The sequence below is a fragment of the Bufo gargarizans genome, chromosome 3 (assembly GCF_014858855.1).
Source record: "Bufo gargarizans isolate SCDJY-AF-19 chromosome 3, ASM1485885v1, whole genome shotgun sequence".
NCBI lineage: Eukaryota > Metazoa > Chordata > Amphibia > Anura > Bufonidae > Bufo > Bufo gargarizans.
In genome coordinates, this window is record NC_058082.1 from 302647672 (window position 1) to 302674373 (window position 26702).

The window sequence follows — 26702 nt, forward strand, 5'->3', positions numbered from 1 at the left end:
GGAGCCGCGCGGACTGTAAGTATACTGCTCCCCCGCTCCCCACAACTACTATGGCAACCAGGACTTTAATAGCGTCCTGGGTGCCATAGTAACACTGAAAGCATTTTGAAGACGGATCCGTCTTCAAATGCTTTCAGTACACTTGCGTTTTTCCGGATCCGGCGTGTAATTCCGGCAAGTGGAGTACACGCCGGATCCGGACAACGCAAGTGTGAAAGAGACCTAAAACAGCCATGGCAGAAGAGGTGACAGGTCCTCTAAGTCAGGCATGCTCAACCTGTGGCCCTCCAGCTGTTGCAAAACTACAACTCCCATCATTCCCGGAAAGCCTACAGCTATCAGCCTACAGAAGGGCATGGTGGGAGTTGTAGTTTTACAACAGCTGGAGGGCCGCAGGTTGAGCATCCCTGCTCTAAGTCATCAGATATTCATTAAACAAAGCGACAGCACCTGGTACCGGTGGCACAACCTCACTTCAGATGGTAAAATGCAACCATGTTTGAGAGCTTTAAACAAACAGAGAATGACACTGAAATAAAAAAAGAATCTAGTCTGTGGCTTGGTGCATGGACATTAGGGCTGGCTCTTAAAGGCAATTTTGTTATGATTGCATTTTACTCATTTTTGGCTATAAACCATTTGTTCAATTGGCTTTTACTAAAAAAAATATTGAATCGTTCTGTCACAAAGGGTTAACTGTTTTTCTAGCTGTGTGACTGGTATTTTCACTTTCTGCCGGGCATCTAATTACCCTCATCTCTAAACTACTGAGAGATCCTAAACACTTATTTAAGCCCCATTTTTATTCTTATAATATGCACCTAGGTTTTAGTGGAGAAAAAAAATAAAATAAATATTTTTCATCTGATCTGAGGGTTTTTTCTTATTTTTCATTAGCAGAGAAGAAAAGAAAAAAAATATTTTTCATCAGACCCCCAATGCTCATCTGACCTAAGATAAGATCCCCAATCCTCATCAGAACTCCAAATCAGACCCCCAAAATAAGACCCCCAATGCTCAGATCAGACAATAAAAATCAGATTCCCCCCCCCGTGCTCAGATCAGACTGCCCTGTGTTCAGATCAGACCCCCCTTGCTCAGATCAGACCCCCCGTGCTCAGATCAGACCTCCATGCTCAGACCAGACTCCCATGCTCAGGCCAGACCCCCAATGGTCAGATCAGACCCCCATTGCTCAGATAAGATCCCCCCATGCTCAGATCAGGACCCCCCATGCTCAGATCAGACCCCATGCTCAGTACTATAATTTAAAGAAATCGCCTACCTCTCCTGATCGGGCACCGGGCTCCTGATCAGGCTACTCTGCAGGTCTGACACGGTCTCCACCGTGACCTGATGCGCACAGCGTCAGGTCATACTGCGCCTCTCCACCTACTAGAGTTGTCACAATACCAAAATTTTGATTCGATTTTGATACCATGCGAAAAAAATAAAACACCAAAAAATGTTATGGAATGTCCGGCCCATAATAGAGCAGTCTTATTCTATTTTTTGGGGGGACAATGGCGAATTGCGCAGTTGTGATTTGAGATGAAGAGCGGCTGTAGCCACTGCTCCACCAATGAATGTAATTAACACATTCATTCAAGCATAGGAGGCAGCGGGTGCCGGCGGTGGTATCACATACCCGGCACCCAGACTGAATAACAGGGCATGCGATCCGCCGAACTGCAGCTATTAACCCCTCAGGTGGATCGCATGCCCTGTTGTTGAGTGGGGGTATTTGATACCCCCCGCCAGCACCCGCTCTTTTTCTCCTCCCTGCTATCTCCCTATTGGTGACAGTGGCAGCCGCTTCACAGTAGAGAGGGAGGGAGGGACTCCCTCCTTCTCTACTGTGCTAGTGAAGAGAACATGTTGCACGCTTAGAGCGGGGCGCGTGCCATGTTCTCTATTAGGCTGCGCAGCTGCTTCCCAGCGCCACCGCTAGAGCCGCACTTGAAGCGGCAAAGTTCTGCATGCGGCTCGAGAGCCGTGGGTTGGCCACCCCTGTACTAGAGCATCTCAGTTCCGTACAGAAAAAGGCACAAAAATTTAATAAAAAACAATTAAAAAAAAAAAATGTACTTCATAATGAGTACTCGGTTTTAACAATATTATCGGCCGATATTCAGGATTTTCAAAGTTATTGGTATCGGTATCTATTTTGCCAATATGCGGATAACGAATCAGGAACATGGATTGTGCTGCTGTCAGCACGATCCGCGTTCCCTCAGCAGCACGGGGGAGAAGAAAGCAGTGTCTCCCTCCCCTGTACTGCTGCTGCCACCAATGAATCATATAGCTGCACCCGACCTCTATGAGCGGTAGCTGCGATCTGCCGCAGTTAACAACCTGCAGCACCGGAGGGGTTAACTGCCGTGGATCGCAGCTACTGCTCATAGAAGTCGGGGGTGACTATATGATTCTGCAGCCAGCACCCACCTCCTGTAAATGAATTATGGGCAAGTATCTTCATTGGTGGCGCAGTGCGCCCCCACCCCCACCCCCACCCAACCCCAGTATTAATCATTGGTGGCGCAGTGCGCCCACCCACCCAAGCAGTATTAATCATTGGTGGTAGTGGCCACAGAGTCCCCTCACCTCCTCTCATTGGTGATGCAGTGGCAGCTTCTGATTGGAGCCCCAGCAGTGTAAACCTGGGGCTCTGATCGGTTACCATGGCAGCCAGGATGCTACTGAAGCCCTGGCTGCCATAGTCAACTCGCTGCTGCCGTGTGCACAAAGCACAGGGCAGCAGGGAGAGTGTGAGATCATATTTACCCTGATAGAGCTCTATTAGGGTGAATAGGACAAGGGCTCAAGCCCCTAAGGGGGCTAAAAGTTAGCAAAAAGTTAAAACAAAACACAAACATCAAAATATTAAGTATAAATGAAAAAGAAAGATAAAAAAAAAAGCTACCCGTTAACAATAAACATGTTCATTTTCAGCAGATTTGTGTAGAAATTTTTAGTTTTTTCAAAAATGAAAACACACAGAATATCGGTATAAATTATCGGCTATCGGCCTGGACGTTCACAGATTATCGGTATCAGCTCTAAAAAAATCAATATCAGTCGATTCCTAATGAGTACAATGCAATAACAAAAAATTGCCCCCAAAGGTGTACCTAGCCTTTAAAGCTATGATCAAGAGGGTTCCCATACTTGAAATGCATAAGCGTTTTGATTTTTAAGATGCCTTTTGTGTCCATTACATAATACAGGATATGCATTTGACTTTAATACAAATGAATACTAGAGTACAATGGAATCCTCCTAAGAGTCGACTTCTATTATCAATTCATAGATATTTACAGTTGATGGAAACCCATGAAAAGATACAAGCCCGCAATAATTCCTTGATGGAGACTGCAGCTCTACATGGTAGAGTGATGTACCTTTCATGGAGGGAGACCATGCAACTGCATTCAAGGTCTGGGGGAGGGGGGGGGGGGGGACCACTGAACTTATTCTTCTATCTCTGACATGAAAACACTGCATTTTCATGCAGTCAACACTATGCGAAGCTCAGTGTAAAGATATTATTACAGCTTCCATTGCAGACAATGGTAACTGTATACATTCCTATGCACTGAGCTCTCCCGAGTGGTGGCTGCAGGCACCCATCTCTGTAATATATTAAGTGAAGTGAAGTAATGATGTAGAGCTGTATGGGAAGCTTTGTAAATTTATTTATGCCAGTTGTCTGGTGTAAGTACATTGGGAAATACACTGTTCAGACTGGAGCACCTGTTCTACTTTTTCCAACATAGAAGCTTTTGTTTTATTACAATTTTTTTTATTAAAAAAATTCTGCTTAATAAAAAGAAACAAATTCGTCAGAAATCTGGGCAATTGCACTTCGTATCTTGCATTGCCTGGGTCCCACACCTCATTGACATTGGTGGGATATCCTAGCGATATGCCACCAATGTCTTAGATGAGACAATACCTTTACGGGCCTCAGATTAAGTCAATTTTAAAGTTGAACCATTCACCAAATCGGGAGAGTTCAGACATTAAGGGTAGGGCACATGACGGTTGGTAAGGTAAACCAAGAGAATGTCAGTGAAGGCTGAGTATTTATATTCCATGCTACTGATTACCACCCACCGAATGTCAAGGGTTCGCTTGTATAGCAGACGTGCCGTTTCATCACTAGAACATATAATAATGGAGAAAGGGGCAGCCTTGTTTTGAACCGTTATGAATATTAAATGAGGGGAATAATGTGCCATTAATTTTGAGTCTTTCGGAGTGGCTGTGAGAGAGGGATAACATTTTTGAGGAAAAAATAGGTTGACACCAATATGTAAGAGGGTTTGACTTAACGAAGACCAGGAAAGTCAATCGAAAGCATTTTTAGGCATCAAGAGAGAGGATCATAAGGGGTATCTGCTGACAATAGGCATACTGAATGATATCTAAAGCTTCAAGGGTATTGTCGCAGGCTTCCCTCCTCAGTACAAATCCCACTTGGTTCAAGTGAGAATCATGCCTAGTTTTAATGCACTGCCGTGTGAGGGCCTGTATCACGAGCATCTAATATTGCTCTTGTCCCTTGTGCACATGAATTTCTCCAGATTCTAGAAAGAATGTTTTGATGATATTTTGTATTGTAGATGGTGGGATAAGTCTTAGCAATTTTTCAGTTGAGGAACATTTTTCCAAAATTGTTCTACAATTTTTAGACGCAGTTTTTTTTTACAGATTGGTGAACCTCTGACCATCGTTGCTTCTGAAAGCCTCTGCCCCTCTAACATGCTCTTTTTGTACTCAGTCATGTGCACATTGCTCCTCTAGCTGTTTTTTATTAGCACCACTACATTTTCCAGCCACTTGTTACCCCTGCCCCAACTGAGATGTGTTGCTGCCATCTAAAGGAGACCATTTTTTCATGAAGTAATGGAGTACCTCACTTTTAACATCTGATGTGTTCTATGATCTACAGTGAATAAAATATGGGCCTATGAGATTTGCAAAATATTGCATTCTGTTTTCATGTACATTCTCAGCATCCTAACTTTTTGGGAATTGGGGTTCTCTCTTGTAACCTAGATTATGGGCATGATTGATCGTAGCTTGTTCTGTTCTGAAGGTTCATGTGAGTTGAAGTGAAAAATACTTGTAAGTGTACTAAAAATATGCCACTTGGCACTAAGAAGTGCTTCTTACAGCACTGAAGGGAGCTTCTGGCTTCATGTCATACTTTGCTTGCTGCAAAAAGAGCATTATTGTACTACACATTTAGGTGCATTGATGGGGTCCTGTGGTTTGGTTTAGCAATGCTTATTGATATAAATCATTGTGGACAGCACAGGGGAGTATTGCATTACTCATTTCCTACACACTTATCCGGAAACCTCAGAGACAAAAACACCACATCAAATGGTACAGCTCACAAGACTGGCACCTGCACCGCGCAGTTTACTTTCATGCATCATAAATGAAAATGCCAACAGTAACTTTTCATTAAATATGCATGTTCTTACTAACACCTGCAGATTAAAATAGGTCACACACACACATCTAAAATACTGTATTCCCAGTTGGCTTTTCTGTAGGTTTGATGCATTAGCCACATAGCTGGCCACAAGCTTTTCAGGGATACTGTGTTTGCTGATGCTTGGACCAACAAATTGGTAGTTGTCGTTGACCATCTTATGACGAGTTCTGTGCCACACGACTGTAGTGTGGCAAATTTGGTGGAAACATTAAAAAAGGGGTCAGAAAGTGAGCCCGGAAACTATAGACCTCTAAGTTTAACCACTATTGTGGGTAAATTGTATGAAGGTTTTCTAAGGTTTGCTATCCTGGAGTATCTCGATGAATATCAGTGCATTACTTTGCATCAGTGGGGGTTTATGAGGGATTAGTCCTGTGAAACTAATCTAATCAGCTGCTATGAGAAGGTAAGTTCTACACTAGACGAGGGTGAGTTGTTGGATGTTATATATCTTGATTTTTCCAAAGCACGGGAAATGTGTGTAAGTGTAAGACAAAGCTTTAAATCTCACCCATATGCTATATAAATAAACTGCAGTGGAAATAAGGTTTTGTACATGGGCAGGGAAATACATGCCACGATTTCTTTCTAAACCAGAAAACACTGGGTAAAACTAACACAGAAAAGGACTTAGATGACAGTAAACCTTAAAGGGTTGTCTGGGTGGTACAGAACCCCAGCATAGCCGCTACACAATGTACAACGCCATTTGCTTAAAGTTCTGCACACTGCTGAAACAGTGATCAGTGGAGGTGACAGAAGTTGGACCTCCACCAATCTGATATTAATGGCTAGGCTTGAGCGACTCGACTTTCGGATCATAGATCCAAAGTAAATTTGTTCAAATACTTAGATTTTAATGCTGTTTCTGTACAGCACTAAAATGTATTGACTCTGTGGAGCCAAAGTTTGTTGTGCGAGACTTCGGTGAATTCCTACTGTATGCATATATTGAAAAACGATTTAAAATAACAATCTAAAGTGGGCTTTGGTACTGGCTGGTACCTCGGTACCAAAGCCCAGTTTGGATTGCTATTTTAAATTGTTTTTTAATATGAATAGCAGTAGGAACTGACCTCGGATCTATGATCTGAAAGTCGATTTGCTCAAGCCTATTAATGACCTATCCTGAGGATGGGCCATCAATATCTGTTGCCCGGACAACCCCTTCAACTATAGCAACCAGTGTCAGGCAGCTGCTGCCAAGGTAAATAAGATCCTAGGTACATCAAAAGGGGCATATAGGCACATGATTAGGACCTTTTAACATTTTACCGCACAATTACTGTGCAATTAAAGTAATAAATGAAATGGGTGGACTACAGTACTCAAAAAGATTATCAAAATTTGCATTATTTCATTTAAAAAAAAAAGATCATCATTGCAGGATAATAGGCTGAACTGGATGCACACAGGAGTCAAATGTGATTATCTGCATAATGGAGACAGATACAGAACGTGTTGGTAACTTTAATACACTGACGAGCAAAAGGGTAACAATGTTTTGAACTTTTGAATTTCAGGCTCTATATCTCACCATCCACTACAGCTTCGAACAAGAGACTACCATTATTTTATAGACAACCATCTTGGCTATCTCATACATAAATTAGACTTGCAACTATTTAGCATATGATTAGTTAGGCAGATTCTTGTCATGTAACTGCATTGTTACTATTTTGCTTCTAAAATTCTAAATTTTTATTTTTATTATTTTGTTAGTATTTTGTAAATCCATCTTTGGCTTTCAACACTGCCTGGAGTGCTTCTGGGCATGCTCTCGATCAGACTCAAGCATGTCATGAGCTAAATCTGTTCCCAGGTCCCTTCTACACGTTCACTTAGGTACGTATACAGCTTTTTCTTTAACTCTACCCATAAGCGTTCGATTGAGTTGAGGTCTGGGTACTGTGGGGGCCAAGCCAGCACCTCTACTTCATTGTCATTGAACCATTTCTTCACCAATCTCGATGTTGGATTCGGGTCGTTGTTCTGCTGGGACACTATGTCGTCGTTTGCAAACTCGAGCCAGAGCTTCTTATGACAATATTGACGTTGAGGCTTTTTTACCTTTTTTTCGGGCCACCATTCCTGGCTTGTGTAATGCGCGTCACCCAGTGCTTGCATGGACGTCTGTGATCTCACTATTACGAAGCATACGAGCCACCTCCACTGCTGTGTTTGTCGCACCAGAACTGACAGACCTTGGGATGAGCCAACTTGTTGACTCCGATATTTTGTCTGAACATCCTACTGTTGGCTTTGGAATTGAACGACGGACTTCATTTCGTATTCTTCCAGCTGTAAATTTCTTGGACGAGATGCCGTTATTGATGAGCTGGGTGATGCTGTTTCTCTTTTCTTGGGAAATCTTCTTCATGGTTGCTCCTGGATTTAAACCAGTGACCTTTTGTTTGGGAATCAACCTAATAACACACTGAGCTATTAGGGAATGTGAGAACAGGTTGTAATTTGTAGTATACAAGAAGAAAAAGATTGTTCCACCACCAGGAGCAAAACAGTAACAATGTAGTTACATGACAATAATCTACATAACTAATCATATGCTAAATAGTTGCAAGTCCAGTTTATGTATGAGATAGCCAAGATGATTGTCTATAGAAAATGAGGGTAGTCTCACATTCAAAGCTGTAGTGGATGGTGAGATATGGAGCCTGAAAGTCAAAAGTTCAAAACATTGTTACCCTTTTGCTCGTCAGTGTATCTGCTGTAGGTAGAAACTGTTTCTGTTCTGGATTTTAGGTAATACGTGAATGTGTAATGTCTGTCCACATTCTTTATCAAAGCCATAAAATTATAGAATGCAGCGAGTTAAGTCTATTCATCCCCTGCAAATATTGACTGTGCGCTGGATAAAAGGACAGAGTCAATGAATGTGAAAAGAATTCAGTTGTTCAGTTCACCATGCAGCTTACCCACGCTAAATGCAATAAACTAAAAATGCTGCTTTCAGCATATTAATGTGTTGTGTTAGATCATGTGAATAGCCCTTTGGGGACAAATGATCCCTATTTTATCGTACACATCACTTTCAAGTTAAAAGGACTAAACACAGTCCACCTTTTTGACAAGAGAGAAATGTATTTTTGTATCAAGCCTTTTATCGATTATACAAGTCAGTTCAAGCAAAAAAAAAATCAGAGTTGCTTTTACCTTTTCAAGAGACGTGAACAGAGTACACAGGAGCTCACTTACTGCCACTACTTGGTACTAAGACTGGACGTTTCATATGCCAGTCTAAGTCAAAAGCTCATTGGCACACGATGATCCAAATATATTAAGAGGAAAACACCTGAGGGGTCAAAATGCTCACTAAACCCCTTGAAAAATTCTGTGAGGAGTGTAGTTTCCAAAATGGGTCAGTTCTTGGGTGGCTCTTTTTATCATTTAACCTCACAGATTCTGCAATTGTCAGCTAATACTGTGTAAATCAACAAATCAATCCTTAAATGTGCATGGTGCACCCTCAGTTTGTAGCCCTATTGTATATCCAGACAACAGTTTAGGGCTACAGTATAACAATTAGAGCTGACTTTTTACAGTGCCACAAATTGGGTACAACATATGGAGCACTGAAATTGCTTATCTGTGATAAAATTGCAATAATCATTTTCACCTTCCATTAAACATTCATTTCTGGAAAACAACTGTGGGGTCAAAATGACCTCTACACCCCTTGAAAAATTCATTGAGGGGTGTACTTTCCAAAATGTCACATTTTGGGGGTTACCACTGTTAGGCTCCTTTCACACGGGCGACTATTCCGTGCGGGTGCGATGCGTGCGGCGAACGTATAGCACCCGCACTGAATCCTGACCCATTCATTTCTATGGGGCTGTGCACATGAGCGTTGATTTTCACGCATCACTTGTGCGTTGAGTGAAAATCGCAGCATGCTCTATATTGTCCGATTTTCACGCGACGCAGGCCCCATAGAAGTGAATGGGAAGCGTGATCATCACATGGTCTTTTACCATGGTGAATCACCATGGGAAAAGATCATGTGACGTACCATGTGATGACCGGAGTGACGTCATCAAAGGTCCTTTACCTCTATTTAATACTCACCCCAGGTCCTGTTCAGCAGAGGAGACACAAGGAGATGCCGGGCTTCGCGATCAAGTGGACTAAGGTGAGTTAAATTTTTTTAAACATTTTTTTAACCCCTCTAGCGCTGTTTTACTATGCATTCTGTATCCAGAATGCTATTATTTTCCCTTATAACCATGTTATAAGGGAAAATAATACAATCTTCAGAACATCAATCCCAAGCCCGAACTTCTGTGAAGAAGTTCGGGTTTGGGTACCAAACATGCGCGATTTTTCTCACGCGAGTGCAACGCATGACAATGTTTTGCACTCGCACGGAAAAATCGCGCATTTTCCCGCAACGCACCCGCCTCTTATCCGGGCAAAAAAACTGACGCCCGTGTGAAAGAGGCCTTAGGGGTACCTCAGGGTATTTTCCAATGCGACATGATGCCTAAAAACCATTTCAGCAAAATCCAAAAGCTAAATGGCGCTCCTTCCCTTCTGGGCCCTGCTGCAGTTTACGACCACATATGTGTGTTTCTGTAAACTGCAGGATATGGGTAATAAATATTGTGATTTGTTTTGCTGTTAACTGTGTGACAGTAAAAAAAGGATTAAAATGGAAATTCTGGAAGAAAAAAAGAAAGATATTTTTAAATTTCCCCTCCATTTTGCTTTAATTCCTGTGGAACACCTAAAGTATAATGTAATGTAAGCCCATCAAAGTCACTTCACAACTGAATTGGTCCTTAAAGTCGGTTTTGGAAATTCACAAGTGGTTTTTTTTTCAGTGGAATTTTGGTGCTGACACCTACGCTGTAATCCGACAGGCGAACATGACGTTTCTGCCTCCTATTCTTTTCAATAGAATACGGCACTAAAGATCGAGGAGCACTGCCTCCCACTGAAAAGAATGGGAGGCAGAAATGCCACCGGTGGAATTTCAGCAAGAGTGCCAGTGCAAAATTCCACGGCAAAAAAAAAAATGCTTGAACGGTCCCTTTATACATGGTGAAAACTGCCAGAACATATGCAGAATTTTACAAAGATGCAGACTTTGTTGCACAGTTTTCTATGCAGATTTTGGAGAAGATGTCTGCGCACATTACATCCCCACTGAAATGAATGGAGACATTCTGTTTTAGAAAAGCGGCAATACATCATTATTTACACTGCAGAATGCTATTCCACAGCAGAACACATGGCAAGGATTGACACCCCATAAGATAACATGAGGGATGTCTTTATGCTGCGTATTTCCTGGTGGATTTTTTCACCAAGGAACACCAACTTGCATGCTATAGTCTTGGCAACTTGTGGGTTGCACCATCACCACATTATTTCATTGGCCAGATTAGCTGTGTAGTCCTTGCCTTGAACTTTTCCATATTTATGGCTTTAATTAAGTCATGTAGCAGCTAAATGGTGAAGATAGATCTACTAGGCATTATAGGGACTGTCTACCATTCAGGAGTCTGAGAAAGCCACCCCACTTTCACAGAAACAAGTGTCAGACAGGCTGAACAGAATTTTTGTGCGTGACTTTCACAATATTTACTGGTGGGAAAGAGGATAAGGACACGGCTTTGTGGTACTGTGTTCTCATGGTGAAAAGACATTGCGACACTTATTGTTTAAAACTTGCTGAACATCCGTTTTCTCTTTACCCAGTCCATCTATTAGCCATGACAATGCTGGCTCTGCAATATCTTCCATTAACCCACCTCTCCATGTTCTCCAACACTACTACAATGGGAGACAAAACCCCATTCTGCAGCTGTTCTGCTGACGGAGAAGATGGAGAGAGGAAAAAGGCTTTATCCCTTAGGAATTATAACATCTGGAGACACACAAAAAGGAGAATGGAAAAAGAAGAAAGGTACAGACATTCAAGTACATAGAGAGTATAAAAGGACATCATCTGATTCCTATAGGTTAATGGTAATACTGAGATTCTTACCGATAACACAAAAAGGCTTCCTTGCAAATCTCAGACGTCCCTTCCATCCTCTGTAACGACAGCAACACCCGGCAGACCAAATTCGGATTACGTACTCCATGCCAAACACCACAATCATCACAAATTCCTGATTAAAACATAAGGTAAATTTTAAATAAAAGCACTTTTAAACTGCATTATTAGACCCTATTACCTGCACATCTAGAAGGCATTGTGAAAGTGTGGCCATAAAGACGGGATAAAGCCCAATTCTTCCACATAAGGCTTGGCTGAATGCACATGTTATGTCACTTTTAACAGTAAGACTTGAGGAGATTGTACACATCCACAAGTATCCGAGGGGAAACAAGACGTTGGACCCTGCAGGATCCATGTTCCTCCTGACAGCTTCACTTAGCGCATGGTCTGTTAGGTGTCAGAGATGTTACACTGTCAATGGACCCTGACAGAATTTAAACTACAAATTGGCGTGGTAATAAAAAAATGCAGGAAGTGCTCAACCCCATATGCAGTGGTGCATCTATATCGGAGGGGCTTGTGGTCCGCTGCTAAAGGCAATCCCCAGTAAAAATGGATACAATGGAGGATGCACGCAGCGGACCACAAGTACCACAATAGACATTCTACACAGGATAGCAAATGTGTGGATGTGATAAACAATCAAACAAAATAACAATATTAGCGTTAGGTCCCGAGCTACTTGAGTAACCTTGGCGCGGTGCTCGGGCTCAGACATGTCCTCCACAGTAGGATATGTTGGCTAATCTCTCAACTTTACATCATTATGAGGGTTTAGTAAGTCCGCAGTGTGCACCTTTCTTTGTAAAAGTTATTGTTATTTTCCCTGACAGAATTTGCCTACAAAAACTGAAGGGAGCCCGTCACCTATTTCATGCTGCCGTCTTTGAAAGATGAATGCAGTAGTTACAAACACGCTGATTTCTACAGTGTGTCTGTAATGAATGCCCTAGTCTGGCCACAATGCTAGTGCTGTGAGCCCTCTGATGTGGATTGACAGCTTGTTCTTTATTACTGTCCATGGGGAGAATTCTGTCAATCAGGCACAGGTAGGTGGTGGGAGCCTGCAGCTCATGTATGCCGAGGGCTTCTGACTCACAACACTGGCACTGCTCTGCAACTAATGAAATGTAAGTCTGACAAAGTACAGCGTGTTCATATAAAACAGGCTCACTGTAGAACTCAACATACCAGAGAAGTCAGCGTGTAGTGGGTAACAGGGTCCCTTTAATTTCTACGTACACCTAACTAACAACAGTTCAATATTATTTGGACCAAGTTGCAATAACCATCTGTTACATAAAAAAGACGTTTAACAATATTAAAGGTTCTGGACATGCTTGATGCTTAAATGTGCCCCAGAAAAGCAATAAAATCACAAAAGATCCCCAAAGACATGGAATGAAGATAAACAATGAATAATCAAAACTGGCAAAGAAGTAATAAAATAAAATTAAAGGAGAAGACTTATCATGTAGTCTGTGCTAGAAAAGTGGCGTTAAAAAGTCTCAAACTTTAAATGCGACTTTTTGAAAAATAATCACAGGTGTGTGAGTGTGTGTGTGTGGGTGGAGGGGTTACGCCGCCCTCGCCACTTTTCCAAAAAGGAGGGTCGCAAAGGCGGGACAGCTGCCATATAATTATGTTTAGGCGCATGGACTGCTGCCTGAACACACATTAGGCGCATCCTCTGACAGAAAATGCTGGTCTTGATAAATCTCCCTGAAAGACTTTAGATATAGATTAAGAGGAGAATTTCAGAGTGCCAGGTTTAAAGAGGACCTTTCACCGATTATAACACTGTGAACTACGAATACAGACATGGAGAGCGGCGCCCGGGGATCTCACTGCACTTACTATTATCCCTGGGCGCCGCTCCATTCTCCTGCTATGCCCTCCGGTATCTCCGGCCACTAAGTTATGGTAGGCGGAGTCTGCCCTTGTTCTTCTGTAGCGCTGGCCAATCGCATTGCAGGGCTCACAGCCTGGGAGAAAATAACCTCCCAGGCTGTGAGCTCTGCGCTGCGATTGGCCAGCGCTAGAGTAGAACAAGGGCAGACTCCGCCTACCATAACTTAGTGACTGAAATCTCAGCCTACTATAACTTTGTGACCGGAGATACCGGAGGGCATAGCAGGAGAACGGAGCGGCGCACAGGGATAATAGTAAGTGCAGTGAGATCCCCGGGCGCCGCTCTCCATGTCTGTATACTTAGTTCACAGTGTAAAAATCGGTGAAAGGTCCTCTTTAAGTCTGTTTTTGCTTTGTGAGTTTGTGCTAAATTTATGAAATGGCGTACAATAATCATATACTGTATCTATGTCCATTAAAATATACCGGGGGGTTGCCTGGTGTGGAGATGTGACTTTTTTTAAAAGTTGCACATAATAAATGAGACTTCTAATCTGAAAACCTGACCTACTTTTCATGTTACTACTGAAAGTGACGAGATGCACCAAATGTCCCACAATTTGACCAAATGATGCACGCGGGCATCACTTGCAACTTTATTACTGCAACCAGATTTGATAAATGTCCCTCTAATTGTTTAATATTATACAAAGTTCTCAGAAAACTTAGAAACAAGATGTATCCATAGACTTTCTATTGAGTTCATCTCTCTTCCTCTCCTGCAGCAACAAGAAAGAGCGATATGCAAGCGCTTCTCTCTCCTCTTTTTAGCGATCGGTGAAGGTCTCAGTACTCAGACCCCCACCAAGGAAAGCTTTTGTAGTCATATCTACCTATTTGTGTGGTGGACAAGAAAAAGACAAAAAACACAGCGCCTCATGTGTGGTACCGCCTTATAAACAGTATAATATTAGGTGTGTAATTCGCTTACCGAATGCTGTTGTGAGGAGTCACAACAGCTATATATGCCTTAGCTGGTATCTATCCCCACCAGCTTCAGGGGATGCCGTGCTGCTGCCTGGGCCTCTTCCTGTCTCAATAGTTCCAGGAAAATTGGTATGCAGATTATCATAAAAGTAGGAGACCACTATCCGGCACTGCTGGCATATAGGTCAGTCCTTAGGTTTAGTAATATTATTTTATTAAAGTCAACGCGTTTCAAGGGCGAAGTGCCCCCTTCGTCAGGACAATTTACAGAATCTGTAAATTGTCCTGACGAAGGGGGCACTTCGCCCTTGAAACGCGTTGACTTTAATAAAATAATATTACTAAACCTAAGGACTGACCTATATGCCAGCAGCGCCTGATAGTGGTCTCCTACTTTTATGATAATCTGCATATTTGTGTGGTGGGTTCTAATGCTGTCAATCCTTTGTGTAAGCTACCTACATCTCCTTGAAGATCTCTTCCAAGCGGTACCATCAAAGAACTTCAGACAGAGAAACAATCTCTGGTGAACACTGGAGCTTCCCTTGTGAAGTGTTTCCTATTCAGTTACTCTGTCATATCTCTGCCTTTTGTCTCAACAGTTTTTATCTTGCTATCAGTTTCCTTGCAGCACCCTAAGGAGATGTCATATAGCTTTCACATTCTCAGATTTGGGCCATTTGTGGACAGACATAAAAGTGGGCAAAATTAATGTTACTACTGTTTCCCCTGACATAGTCAAGTGGAAATTTAGAGAACAAAAGTAGTGAGTATATCTAGTAATACTTTGGCTCATACTTTGTCAGATTTATTAAGACTGGCATTTTATATGGTATAATATGCGGTGAACACCTCTCAATAATTTCAAAAAAATATCTTGCACTGTCTGTCCACCAGAAATGAAGTCTAAGCCAGCAAGTAAATAGTTTAGATTTTCAGTATAATTTATGCCAGTTGACTGATGTAAATTATAATAAATGTACCTAGAAGCCAACCACTACCTGCCCTACACCAAAATAAATTTGATGGTGGATGCCAAAATAGCCTATGAGTGGTGGTCATTATAATTGTGAGCGTTGAAGCTACCCTAAAACAGCTGATTGGCGGTGGTGCATGGTGTCAGACCCTAAGTGATTAGATGGGATAGGCTATCAATAGTAAAATCCTGGGCAACCCCTTTAATACAAGGGTAAGAGTAATTCCGCATACTCATATCTTTAACCCCTTTAGGACACAGCCATTTTTCACCTTTAGGACGCAGTCTAATTTTGTAAATCCGACATGTGTCACTTTATATGGTAATAACTTTAAAACGCTTTTACTTATTCAGGCCATTCCGAGATTGTTTTCTCGACACATAATGTACTTCATGAAATTGGCAAAATTGAGTCAAAATATTTCATTTTTATTTATAAAAAAATACCAAATTTACTAAAAATTTTGAAACATTTAGCAAATTTCAATCTCTCAACTTTTATAATAGTAATACATCCAAAAATAGTTATTACTTTACATTCACCATACGTCTACTTCATGGATCATTTTAAAAATGACATTTATTTTTTTCGGGATGTTAGAAGGCTTAGAAGTTTAGAAGCAAAACTTTAAATCTTTAAGAAAATTTCCAAAACCCAATTTTTTCAGGACCAGTTCAGTAATGTAGTCACTTTCTGGGGCTTACATATTAGAAACAACCCATAAATCACCCCATTTTAAAAACGACACTCCTTAAAGTATTCAAAACTGATTTTACAAACTTTGTTAACCGTTTAGATGTTCCACAAGAATTAAAAGAATATGTAGATGAAATTTCAGAATTTAACTTTTTTGGCAGGTTTTCCATTTTAATCCATTTTTTTCCGCTAGAAAAACAAGGATTAACAACCAAAAAAACTCCATAGTTATTACCCTGATTCTGTAGTTTACAGAAACCCCCCATATGTGGTCGTAAACTTCTGTACGGGCACACGGGAGGGCGCAGAAGGAAAGGAACCCCATATGGTTTTTGGAAGGCAGATTTCACTGGGATAAGTTTAAGTTGCCATGTCACATTTGAAGAACTCCTGATGCACTCCTAGAGTAGAAACTCCCAAAAAAGACCCTATTTAGGTGGCAGTTTTGTTGGTACTATTTTAGGGTACATATGATTTTTGGCTGCTCTATATTATACTTTTTGTGAGGCAAGGTAACATAAAATAGCTGTATTGGCACCGTTTTTATTTTTTTGTTATTTATATGTTCATCTGACAGGTTAGATCATGTGGTATTTTTATAGAGCAGGTTGTTACAGATGCGACAATGCCAAATACGACTACTTATTTTGGTTGTTTGTTTCAGTTTTAGATAATAAAGCATTTTAGAAAAAAATGATTTTTTAGTGTCTCCATATTCTGAAAGCCATAGTTTTTATTTTTTGGGCGACTGTATCATGTAGGGGCTCATTTTTTTTCGGTATGAGATGATGGTTTGATGACTTTGGTATTACACTTTTTGTGATGTAAGGTGACAAAAAATTGTTAGGTCATCTAATATATTATAGAGCAAGTCGTTACGGATGTGGCAATACCTAATATGTATACTTTTTTATTCATTTAAGTTTGACACAATAATATCATTTTTGAAACAAAAATAAATAAATCATGTTTTAGTGTCTCCATAGTCTGAGAGCCATAGTTTTTTTTTAACTTTTGGGCGATTGTCTTAGGTAGAGTATCATTTTTGCGGGATGAGATGGCGGTTTGATTGGCACCATTTTGGGGGCCAAACGACTTTTTGATCGCTTATTATTACACTTTTTGTGATGTAAGGTGACAAAAAAATTGCTTTTTTTACACCATTTTTATTTTAACTTTTTCACGGTGTTCACCTGAGGGGTTAGGTCATGTGGTATTTTTATAGAGCAGGTTATTAGGGACGCGGCAATACCTAATATGTCAACTTTTTTTTACATTTAACACAATAAAAGCATTTTTGAAACAAAAAGATCATGTTTTAGTGTCTTCATAGTCTGAGAGCTATAGTTTTTTTATTTTTTGGGTCTTAGATAGGGGCTAATTTTTTGCAGGATGAGGTGACGGTTAGATTGGTTCTATTCTGCAGGTGTTGCACTTTTAGTGATGTAAGGGGACAAAAAAAAGTTTTTTTTAGCACAGTTTTTTTTTTGTTTTTTTGACGGTGTTCATCTGAGGGATTAAGTCATGTGATATTTTTATAGAGCCGGTCGATACGGATGCTGCGATACCTAATATGTCTACTTTTCCTTTTTTCCCTATTTTTTAAAATTTTTATTTACTTTATTTTGGGAAAAGGACACTTTTTGTTTTTTTACTTGAAACTTTAATTTTTTTATTATAAAAAAAACTAATTTTTTCACTTTTCTATTTGTCCCACTGTGGGACTTCAAGTTTTCAGGATTTGATCCCTGTTTCAATTCAGTACAATACATTATTTATTGTACTGAATTGAACTGTCAGAGTTTTACACAGTAAGACGCTGACAGTTGCCTAGGAGACCCAGCCTGCTGGCTGGATCTCCTGGGCTTCCGTAGTTGGTAGGCTCCGATGCCTGTGTTAGGCATCGGGGCTGCCATAGCAACGCGGGGGGGGGGGGCGATGGAATCAGAGGGAGTCCCCTCCCTCTGTAAACCCCGGACGTGCCGCGGTCAGCGCTGACCACGGCATGTGAAAGGGTTAATCTGCCGGCATCACCGCATACAGCGATGCCACTGGATGCAGCAGGGGCCCGGCTGTTACTGATCACCCCCCGATCCCATCACATACATGCATGTGGGAATGCGGTAAGGCACCACATTCCCCCACGTACATGTACGTGATAATGCAGGAAAGGGGTTATTAGGCTTTTTCCGTATTAATATACAATGTACTGTAGCTTAGACACACCCACCTGTCATATTTCAAAGTGGCTCACAACCAACAAAAAGCTGGCCACCTCTGCTCTGCCAAACAAACGTTACCAGTCTCAGATAAAATGCCCATGTAATAAATTACCTTTGTTTTTTGTAACTTGTCAAATGAATTTTCTTTGCCCTGTGCCAATGCCAGACTCCAGACAGCTTACGTAGTATGGCAGAGTAACTTGCCAGACACTGATGCTAGCTATAAAACAGCTGCAGTTTAAAGCGATGTAATACAGTACACTGTAGGACACTGGTTTACGACATATTAGTGCCCCAAATGTATGGGTTCCTTTGCATGCATATCAGTCTCAGTCACTGGCATGCTGCCTTCCATTGTATGGTCATAACTGTGACTCTCATAAAAATCCATGTAGATCAGTGATGGTGGACCTTTTACAGACCGAGTGCCCAAACTGCAACCCAAAACCCACTTATTTATCGCAAAGTGCCAACACGGCAATTTACCCTGAATACTACAGTCCAATATAGTATATTCTCCATGCACTTTATCATTTAGCTATAATAGCTTGCCTACATTCAGTGCGCTGCCTGTGCTGTTTATAGTGCGCCCTGCGCTGATAAATGGCAGGAAAAGTCTAAGGGTCCATTCACATGTCCTGAATGGGTCCACACCCGTTTCGCAGGTGCGGACCCATTCATTCTCTATAGGGCAGGAATGGATGCAGACAGCACACAGTGTGCTGTCTGCATCCGCATTTCCGGAGCACGTCCCCTATCTTCCGGTCCGCGGCTCTGGAAAAAAATAGAACATGTCCTATTCTTGTCTGCAAAACAGACAAGAATAGGCAGATCTATGGGGGGTGCCAGCCGGGTGTATTGCGGATCAGCAATACACTATGGACATGTGAATGGACCCTAAGGCAGATTGGTACAACATAGACTTTCTCCGTGCCATAGATTCGCCACCACTGATGTAGACCATAAGTAATCCCTGTACAAGCTGAGGATCTTTTTGTGTCAGCGACCGTTAGGCTGTATACGTTATGTTGGTATCTACATGATAGCTGTTTGGCCAAGACAGTCACCTGGAATTCTCCCTTGCGATTTTCTTTTTCTATTCAAGCTAGTTCCCATCTACGAATTCCTTGTCTCAGCACAATCTCAAAGCAAAGGAAGGTGACACATTCAGTGTAAAACGTTGTGTCTGTCACGTGGGACCGCCTCACATATAAATATTTTATACTCAACACGGGTGAAGTCAAAATTCAGAATTATTTCTTTCTGGAAAAATAAATGTCTTCTAGTCAAGAGTGAAGGGTCACAATGGATTTGGCAGAATGATAGGAGTATAAGGTCACAGTAAAATGACTGTATGCAGGTGGATCAGGAGAGTCTGTGTTATGACGGACACGGATCCATTCCCTCAATCTATTGATCTGACAGTTCAGGGTGGGTCTAGTTTCCCAAACATCAGCAATGTGTCCAATGCTATCTCTAGCACCTTTCTACAAACAAAGACGACTGTGCTTAATTAAAGGAGAGACACAAGGACTTCTTAATTTAGACTTCGCCTCGGGAGTGAGTACTCCTGACGTCAGCCATTTGGGACAGAGAGAAGGGGGGCTGGAAGTAGAATGCAAATTGTACTAAAGGGGCTTAGCTCAGCATAGATGAATAAATGTTGAAGCGCTCTGAAACCCCTTATAAAACCATATAAAGAAAAAACTACAAGAGACAGGCCATAGTATGGACATTCACTTGACACATTTTTGTGGTTTAAAGGGAACCTGGCACATGTGCCTGAGCTGCAGGCTGAATATTATAGAGCAGGACGAGCAGAGCAGATTGATGTACAGTTCTCAGGGAAAAGAATTTAGTATAACTTGTATTTTATACATTTAACTTTCTGCTGACTCTGAACTTTAAAGTCAAGGAGGAGGCCCTCCTGCTCTATAACAAGCTGGCTGAGGATTATTTTGCATTTTCATAGTGACAGGTTCCCTTTAAAAATAATGTCACCTTTATATCTCTTCCAAATGTCTCTTTTCTGTTTAAAACTTCACCGACCTCTTTGGCATAATATGAGATTCAATGTTTAAGATGCTTCATCTGAAGTAGCTTTGTTCAAAACTTTGGAATAATACTGTACATTCTCCCTACAGTATGAGAATGTATGGGCTCCGATGAGCCAAAGTTAGTTTTTCACAAAGTCGCACGTGACTTCGTTGAATAACTTCGGTAGTTGATTTTTAAAGTGGAAAACCACTTTAAAGCTTGAACCGAATTCGGCTCCGGTTGCGAGGTACTTGCGACTTTGTGAATAACTAACTTCGGCTCATCGGAGCCCATACATTCTAATAATGTTCAGAGACTGAATGTTAGAAGTTTTGAAAGAAGCGACTTCAGATGATCAAGATTAAAGGAGTTCCCCAGAATTATGATATTGATGAGCTATCCTCAGAACAGGCCATCAATATCAGATCAGAGAAGGTCCGACTCCCGTCACCGCTGCCAATGAGCTGTATAAAGAGGCTGCGTTGCTCCCTGAGTTCTCAGGCCACTTCCTATGCCATGCTACATCACGTTCATTAGTCACATGGCCTAGGTGCAGCTCAGTCTTATTCAAGTTAGTGGACCTGAGTCAAAATACCAAGCACGGCCACTATCAAATGGACTGCAATGTGCTTGGTAAGCTGTTAGGAGGTCACAGCGCTCACCGGAGTTCCACAGCCTGATAAGTTGGGGTGCCAAGAGACAGACCACCGCCGATCTCATATTGATGACCTATCCTGTAAGTTGTCCAATAATATGAAAATCTCAGAGAACCACTTAAATTTTGATTTCTATTGGTGCACCAACCACTTCTCCTTATTTATAAAGTTACATTTAATCATCGGTATATGAATTGTACTACTACTGCAGGTAATTCTGCCTGAATTGTTCTATATGCCTTCCAAACTTTAAAGGGCTTGTCTGACCCTAGGCTAAAATGAATTAAGGCCCTGATTTAAAATAAAGTATGATGTTCTGTCCGTCCTCATATGCATCACTGCAGCCGTTCACTGGCCTCAGAGGTGACATGTCCACAAGCGGCACTGAGCAGGTGAGTGGAGTTTACTTCTTTATTTTAAATGCAATCAGGACTTAAAAGAGTCATTAAGGTTGATATATCATAGAAACACATCAAAAGTTCTGACTAGTGGGGTTCTGAGTGCTGAGACCTCCACCAACTGCTAGAATGTGGAGAGAGGAGCACACCAAAGGAAGAGAGACAGACTTAATAGAAAGTCTATGAGAACATCTCTATTCCGTCCCCTGCAGTGAGCACTTCTCTATCCTCATTCTATGGATGGGAATGGATCTCAGACCCCCACTGATCAAAACTTTTCATATATCTCTATGACATGAAAAGTTTTACCAAAACTCAGTGACCCTTTAATTACTTTTGGCTTGGAGGTCAGACAAAGGCCAATGATCGGCCTAATGATCGTAGCTAAGAGTGCTCATGATCACTGACCCCCTGCCAGAGTGCAGAAAAAGGTGCCTATTTGCTCATTCATCGGCTGATAGACTGCTCGGTTATACGAGCCAATTGTCGCGAACAAGCATTCCTATGAACTAGGGTTGTTTTGGGTATTGAATTTTCGATACCCAATAGATACTTTTGCCTGGTATCGACCTCGATACCAGGATGTGCCTTTTTCGATACTAGGCTTCGCTATTGAGCAGTCTAGTATCAGAGAACAATGAGCGTGCTGCTCTCAGCGCGCTCCGTGTTCTCCTCAGAAGCACTGCGCCACCAATGAAAGTAAATGTTTAAAGAGAACCTTTCATCTGGCAAAAAATTCCGAACTAAGTATCATGATCTGTACAGCGGCGCCCGGGGATCTAATTTCACTTCCTATTATCCCTAAGCGCCGCTCCGTTCTCCCGCTGTGTCCTCCGGTATCTTCGGGGACTTGGTTACACTGGGCGGAGACTGCCCTTGTTCTCCTGGGCGTCTCCTTCTCCCAGGCTTTAGCGCTGGCCAATCACAGCGCAGAGCTCACAGCCTGGATGAAAAGACCTCCCAGGCTGTGAGCTCTGCGCTGCGATTGGCCAGTGCTACAGCCTGGGAGAAGGAGACGCCCAGGAGAACAAGGGCAGTTTCCGCCCAGTATAACCAAGTCCCCGAAGATACCGGAGGACACAGCGGGAGAACGGAGTGGCGCTAAGGGATAATAGGAAGTGCAGTGAGATCCCTGGGCGGCGCTGTATCGATCATGATACTTAGTTCAGAATTTTTTACCAGATAAAAGGTCCTCTTTAATACAAATCCCAGAGGCGGGTGCTGGCGGGGAGCTGTGATTAGCGGCAGTTAACCCCTCAGGTGCCGCACCCGCCTCCTGTATTAAATGCTAATTATATTATCATTGGTGGCACAGTGCACCCTCCTCCTCAGTATTAAAATCATTGGTGGCGCAGTGCGCCCCCTCCCCCAATGTTAATGTCATTGGTGGCGCCGGGCGCCCCCCTCACCCAGTATTAAAATTATTGGTGGCAGTGGCCACAGGGTCCCCTCCCCTCCCCCTCATTGGTGGCAGTGGCAGCTTCTGATCGGAGCCCCAGCAGTGTAATCCTGGGGCTCTGATCGGTTACCATAGCAGCCAGGATGCTACTGAAGCCCTGGCTGCCATAGTCAGCTCCCTGCTGCTGTGTGTACTATGCACAGGGCAGCAGGGAGAGTGTGAGATCCTATTCACCCTAAGGGCTGTTTCACACGAGTGAGTCCATTGCGCAAATCACACTCCGTGTGTGAGAGTGTGATCCTCTGCTCTGGACTTGCAGGAGTGGACGGAATTATCATGATTTATAATGCTATGTTCCTCTGCTTGACCTTATTTCTCCAGAATCATACTGACAGCTTTATGTCACTATGATTCTGTGGGGAAAAAAAACATGCAGAGACACATAGCATTATAAATCATGATAATTCCGTCCACTCCTGCAAGTCCAGAGCAGAGGATCACACTCACACATGGAGCGTGATTCCCGCAATGGACTCGCTTGTGTGAAACAGCCCTAATAGAGCTCTATCAGGGTGAATAGGACAAGGGATTAAAAGATCCCAGGTTCTGGCCACTAAGGGGGAAAATAGTTATTAAATAAAAAGTTTTAAAAAAAAGTAAAAGAAAAAAACCATCAAAATATTAAGTATAAATCACCCCCTTTCCCAATTTTACATATAAAATATATAAACAATAAATAATAAACATATTACATATCGCCACGTCCGAAAAGTCCAAACTATTAAAATATTTAAAAATCTCCTATGCTGTGAACATCGTAAAAGAAAAATGTCGCGATTCACCATTTTTTTTTGTCATTTTGTCCCCCCAAAAAATAGGATCGGACTGTTCTATTATGGGCTGGACATTCCATAAAATACAGAATGCACGCAGCTTTTTTTTAGTGTTTTATATTTTTTTGCGTTGTATCGAATTTCGCAATACTTTTTTATGATATCGAAACCGAATCAATATTTGGGTATTGAAACAACCCTACTATGAACGCTTGTCCCTGATAATTGGCCTATTATCGTGCGTTCTAATAGGGGCTTAACTACAACTGCTCCTCCAATTCAAGTGAATGGGGTGAACGGCTATAATTAGATGGCACCGCTTCTACAGGATAGACGGCTTGCAAACAAACGTTGAATAAGCGTACCACTCATATGAGCTCAGCAGATGATCGCTGGGGGTCAAATCACCTCTCTTTCCCCATATTAAAAATAGTAAAAAAAAAGGTTAACAAAGTAAAGATCATTCGCACCGCCGCATCCTAAAAAGCCTGAACTATTAAAATATAAGTGGCCAATACAATGCTTTTTTTATTGCTACACACTCCAAAATGGTATAAAAAACCTACAGATTGACCAGAAAAAAATGAGCCCTCACACAGCATTGTAGACGTGGCTGCTGAGTGTCAGTAGGAATCAGAGAGGTGAGAACAGATAAACAGGGCACAACTTTGTAAAGATGAACCAAGAAGTGGAGCAGAGAACGGTAGACGGATAAAGAAACAAACATGACCCAGGCACAGGAGATCCCCAACCATAAAACAGATCTCTCACCAGTATGAACAGGCCCTTGTTGGCTAAGTTTTGATATTCGGGAATTGTGGAGAATACAGAGAGCACCAGACAGCTGAACACGAGGAAGAATCTGTAAGGAGAAGAGGAAGCAATGTTAGGAAGTACTGTCAAGCACATCAACTCATACAGTAGAATTATTTTTTACTATGGTAGAGTTGGATCTCAGAACAGATGATTCAGGAAGTACTGTATATATTATATATCCAGATCCAGCTGTCCTCGTGGGGTGTCTGCAGGAGATTTTACATTATTCTTTACATATCAAATACCCAACGTAGATCACATGATTCATATATGACATAAATACAGCTAAAATTAAGGCTAATGTGATTAAATAGTTTAGGTGGTGTTTATAAAGTCAAAGCAAACCATCTACCATGAGCATTTGAAGAACATTTACCAACCCATACACATAGCAGCTTATTGATTTAGACTGGAATATTTCTAAGGGTATGGCCACATGGTCAGGTTTCCTGATGCGGTTTTGGAAGCCTTCATCAGGAGTGGATCATAAAAGAAGAGAAACATACAATCTGACCGTGTGGCTGCACCCTTAAGCTCTGTAAACGATTAATCTATAAAGTCCATATTACACCTCTATGGCCAATAGAGGGCGCACAGAGCTTGATATACGTCAAGACACTGTTTGGTGGAGCTTTAAAGGTAACCCCAAACCATCAAGTTACTATCAGACAATGACTAATGTAGATGCTTTAAAGCACGCTTGCAAATAACTAAGGCGTTAACATTGTGTTTACGTCCTGCATTGGTCGTATGCACTCCTGGTGCATATACAGGACCCTGTTCTCCTGATGGATGCCAAAAAAGTGTCTTTTTGTCATCACTAGGGCTGATATATATCAGCACGACCACCACTGATAGATTGCAGGGTGGTCTGTAACCATGGAAACGAGCAGTATATAATGTAATGGAAAAATGAAAGGAAGCAATATGGACAATCACAATACATTAGTAAGTGCCTTGTATTAACTTTCTCTACATGATAAATGCCACTTGGTGTAGTGAGACAACCCCTTTAAGGCCCATTTCTCTTAAAGACTGCTCAACTTCTCAGCCGTAAGTATCTTTGTCTCATAGAGATATACCAGATCTTTTTCCTATGACAGGAGATATGAAGCTTCAGTGGTCTGATGTGATATCAGTATAGTAGATATTAGTACATTAGATTAGTAAGCAGTTTAGAAATGGGTTTCGGCATAAAGATGTAGGTTTCAAAGTCTGCAATGTTTCAGTTTTGCTTGTGAAGGGTGAAAGCAATTACACATTTTCTTGAGATGAGTAAAATGTATAAAACTTTTTGAGTTTTAAAATTGAGTTCCATTTCATTTGGGAGGAATTTCCCCATCTGTAAGTAAAGAGAAGATATTTGTCCCACCCGGGTCGGGGATCACACTTGCTGGTCATTTAGAGAGAATAAAACTTTCGTGGTGACATGAGACATAACAGCTCTAAAGGGAACCTGTCACCGGGATTTTGTGTATAGAGCTGAGGACATGGGTTGCTAGATGGCCGCTAGCACATCCGCAATATCCAGTCCCCATAGCTCTGTGTGCAAAAAAAATTTGCTATATTTGATTTGATATATATGCAAATTAACCTGAGATGAGTCCTGTCCCTGACTCATCTCACATACAGGACTCATCTCAGGTTAACTTGCATATGCATCAAATCGTTTTTTCCCCACAATAAAAGCACACAGAGCTATGGGGACTGGGTATTGCGGATGTGCTAGCGGCCATCTAGAAACCCATGTCCTAATCTCTATACACAAAATCCCGGTGACAGGTTCCCTTTAACATACACTAACTGGGAGGGGGCGTGGCTAGCCAGCGATGTGAGCGGCCGCTTGTCTGCTGAGCTCCTGTGCACTCTCAGCTGTTTATCCTGAAATTTCAGAATCCCCTCGCTGCAAAAGTACTTACCCTGACCTCTTAAGGATCCCTCTGGTACCTGGCAGTAACAATACCTCCTCGCCATGACTAATAAAAAGAAGACAAAAGGTGTTGATAAGGATATCCAAGATGGCACCGGAGCGGCAACTCCTTGGTGCCTGGGCCGCGCAGTGGAGGTGCAACAGGAGGCTGCGGCAAAGTTAGAAAGATATGCCCGCTCAACTTCAACACTAGCTGCAAAAGGAGCTCACAAGAAGCAGCTGCCTCCACAAGATAAGTCAGGTGCCAGAGCAGAGGCCATATGTAGCCCCAATAGATACAGCGTCTTGCAGAAGTGGATTCAGGGGCCCAGGAATCAGACTCAGAGGAGCCAACACTTAAAGATGTAATGCATGCTATCG

At 41.9% G+C, this 26702-nt stretch overlaps 1 protein-coding gene across 3 annotated transcripts in view; it reads right to left on the reverse strand.

Annotated features, from left to right (window-relative positions):
* KCNQ4 (potassium voltage-gated channel subfamily Q member 4) overlaps window positions 1-26702 on the reverse strand; it is a 193683-nt gene that overhangs the window by 79335 nt on the left and 87646 nt on the right. For all 3 annotated transcript variants that reach the window (XM_044286671.1, XM_044286669.1, XM_044286670.1), the window contains exons 2-3: window positions 24368-24458; window positions 11523-11649 (exon numbers count right to left, since the gene is read on the reverse strand). In XM_044286671.1, the coding sequence (XP_044142606.1) occupies window positions 11523-11649; window positions 24368-24458 (218 nt within the window). The remainder of the gene's footprint in view (window positions 1-11522; window positions 11650-24367; window positions 24459-26702) is intronic.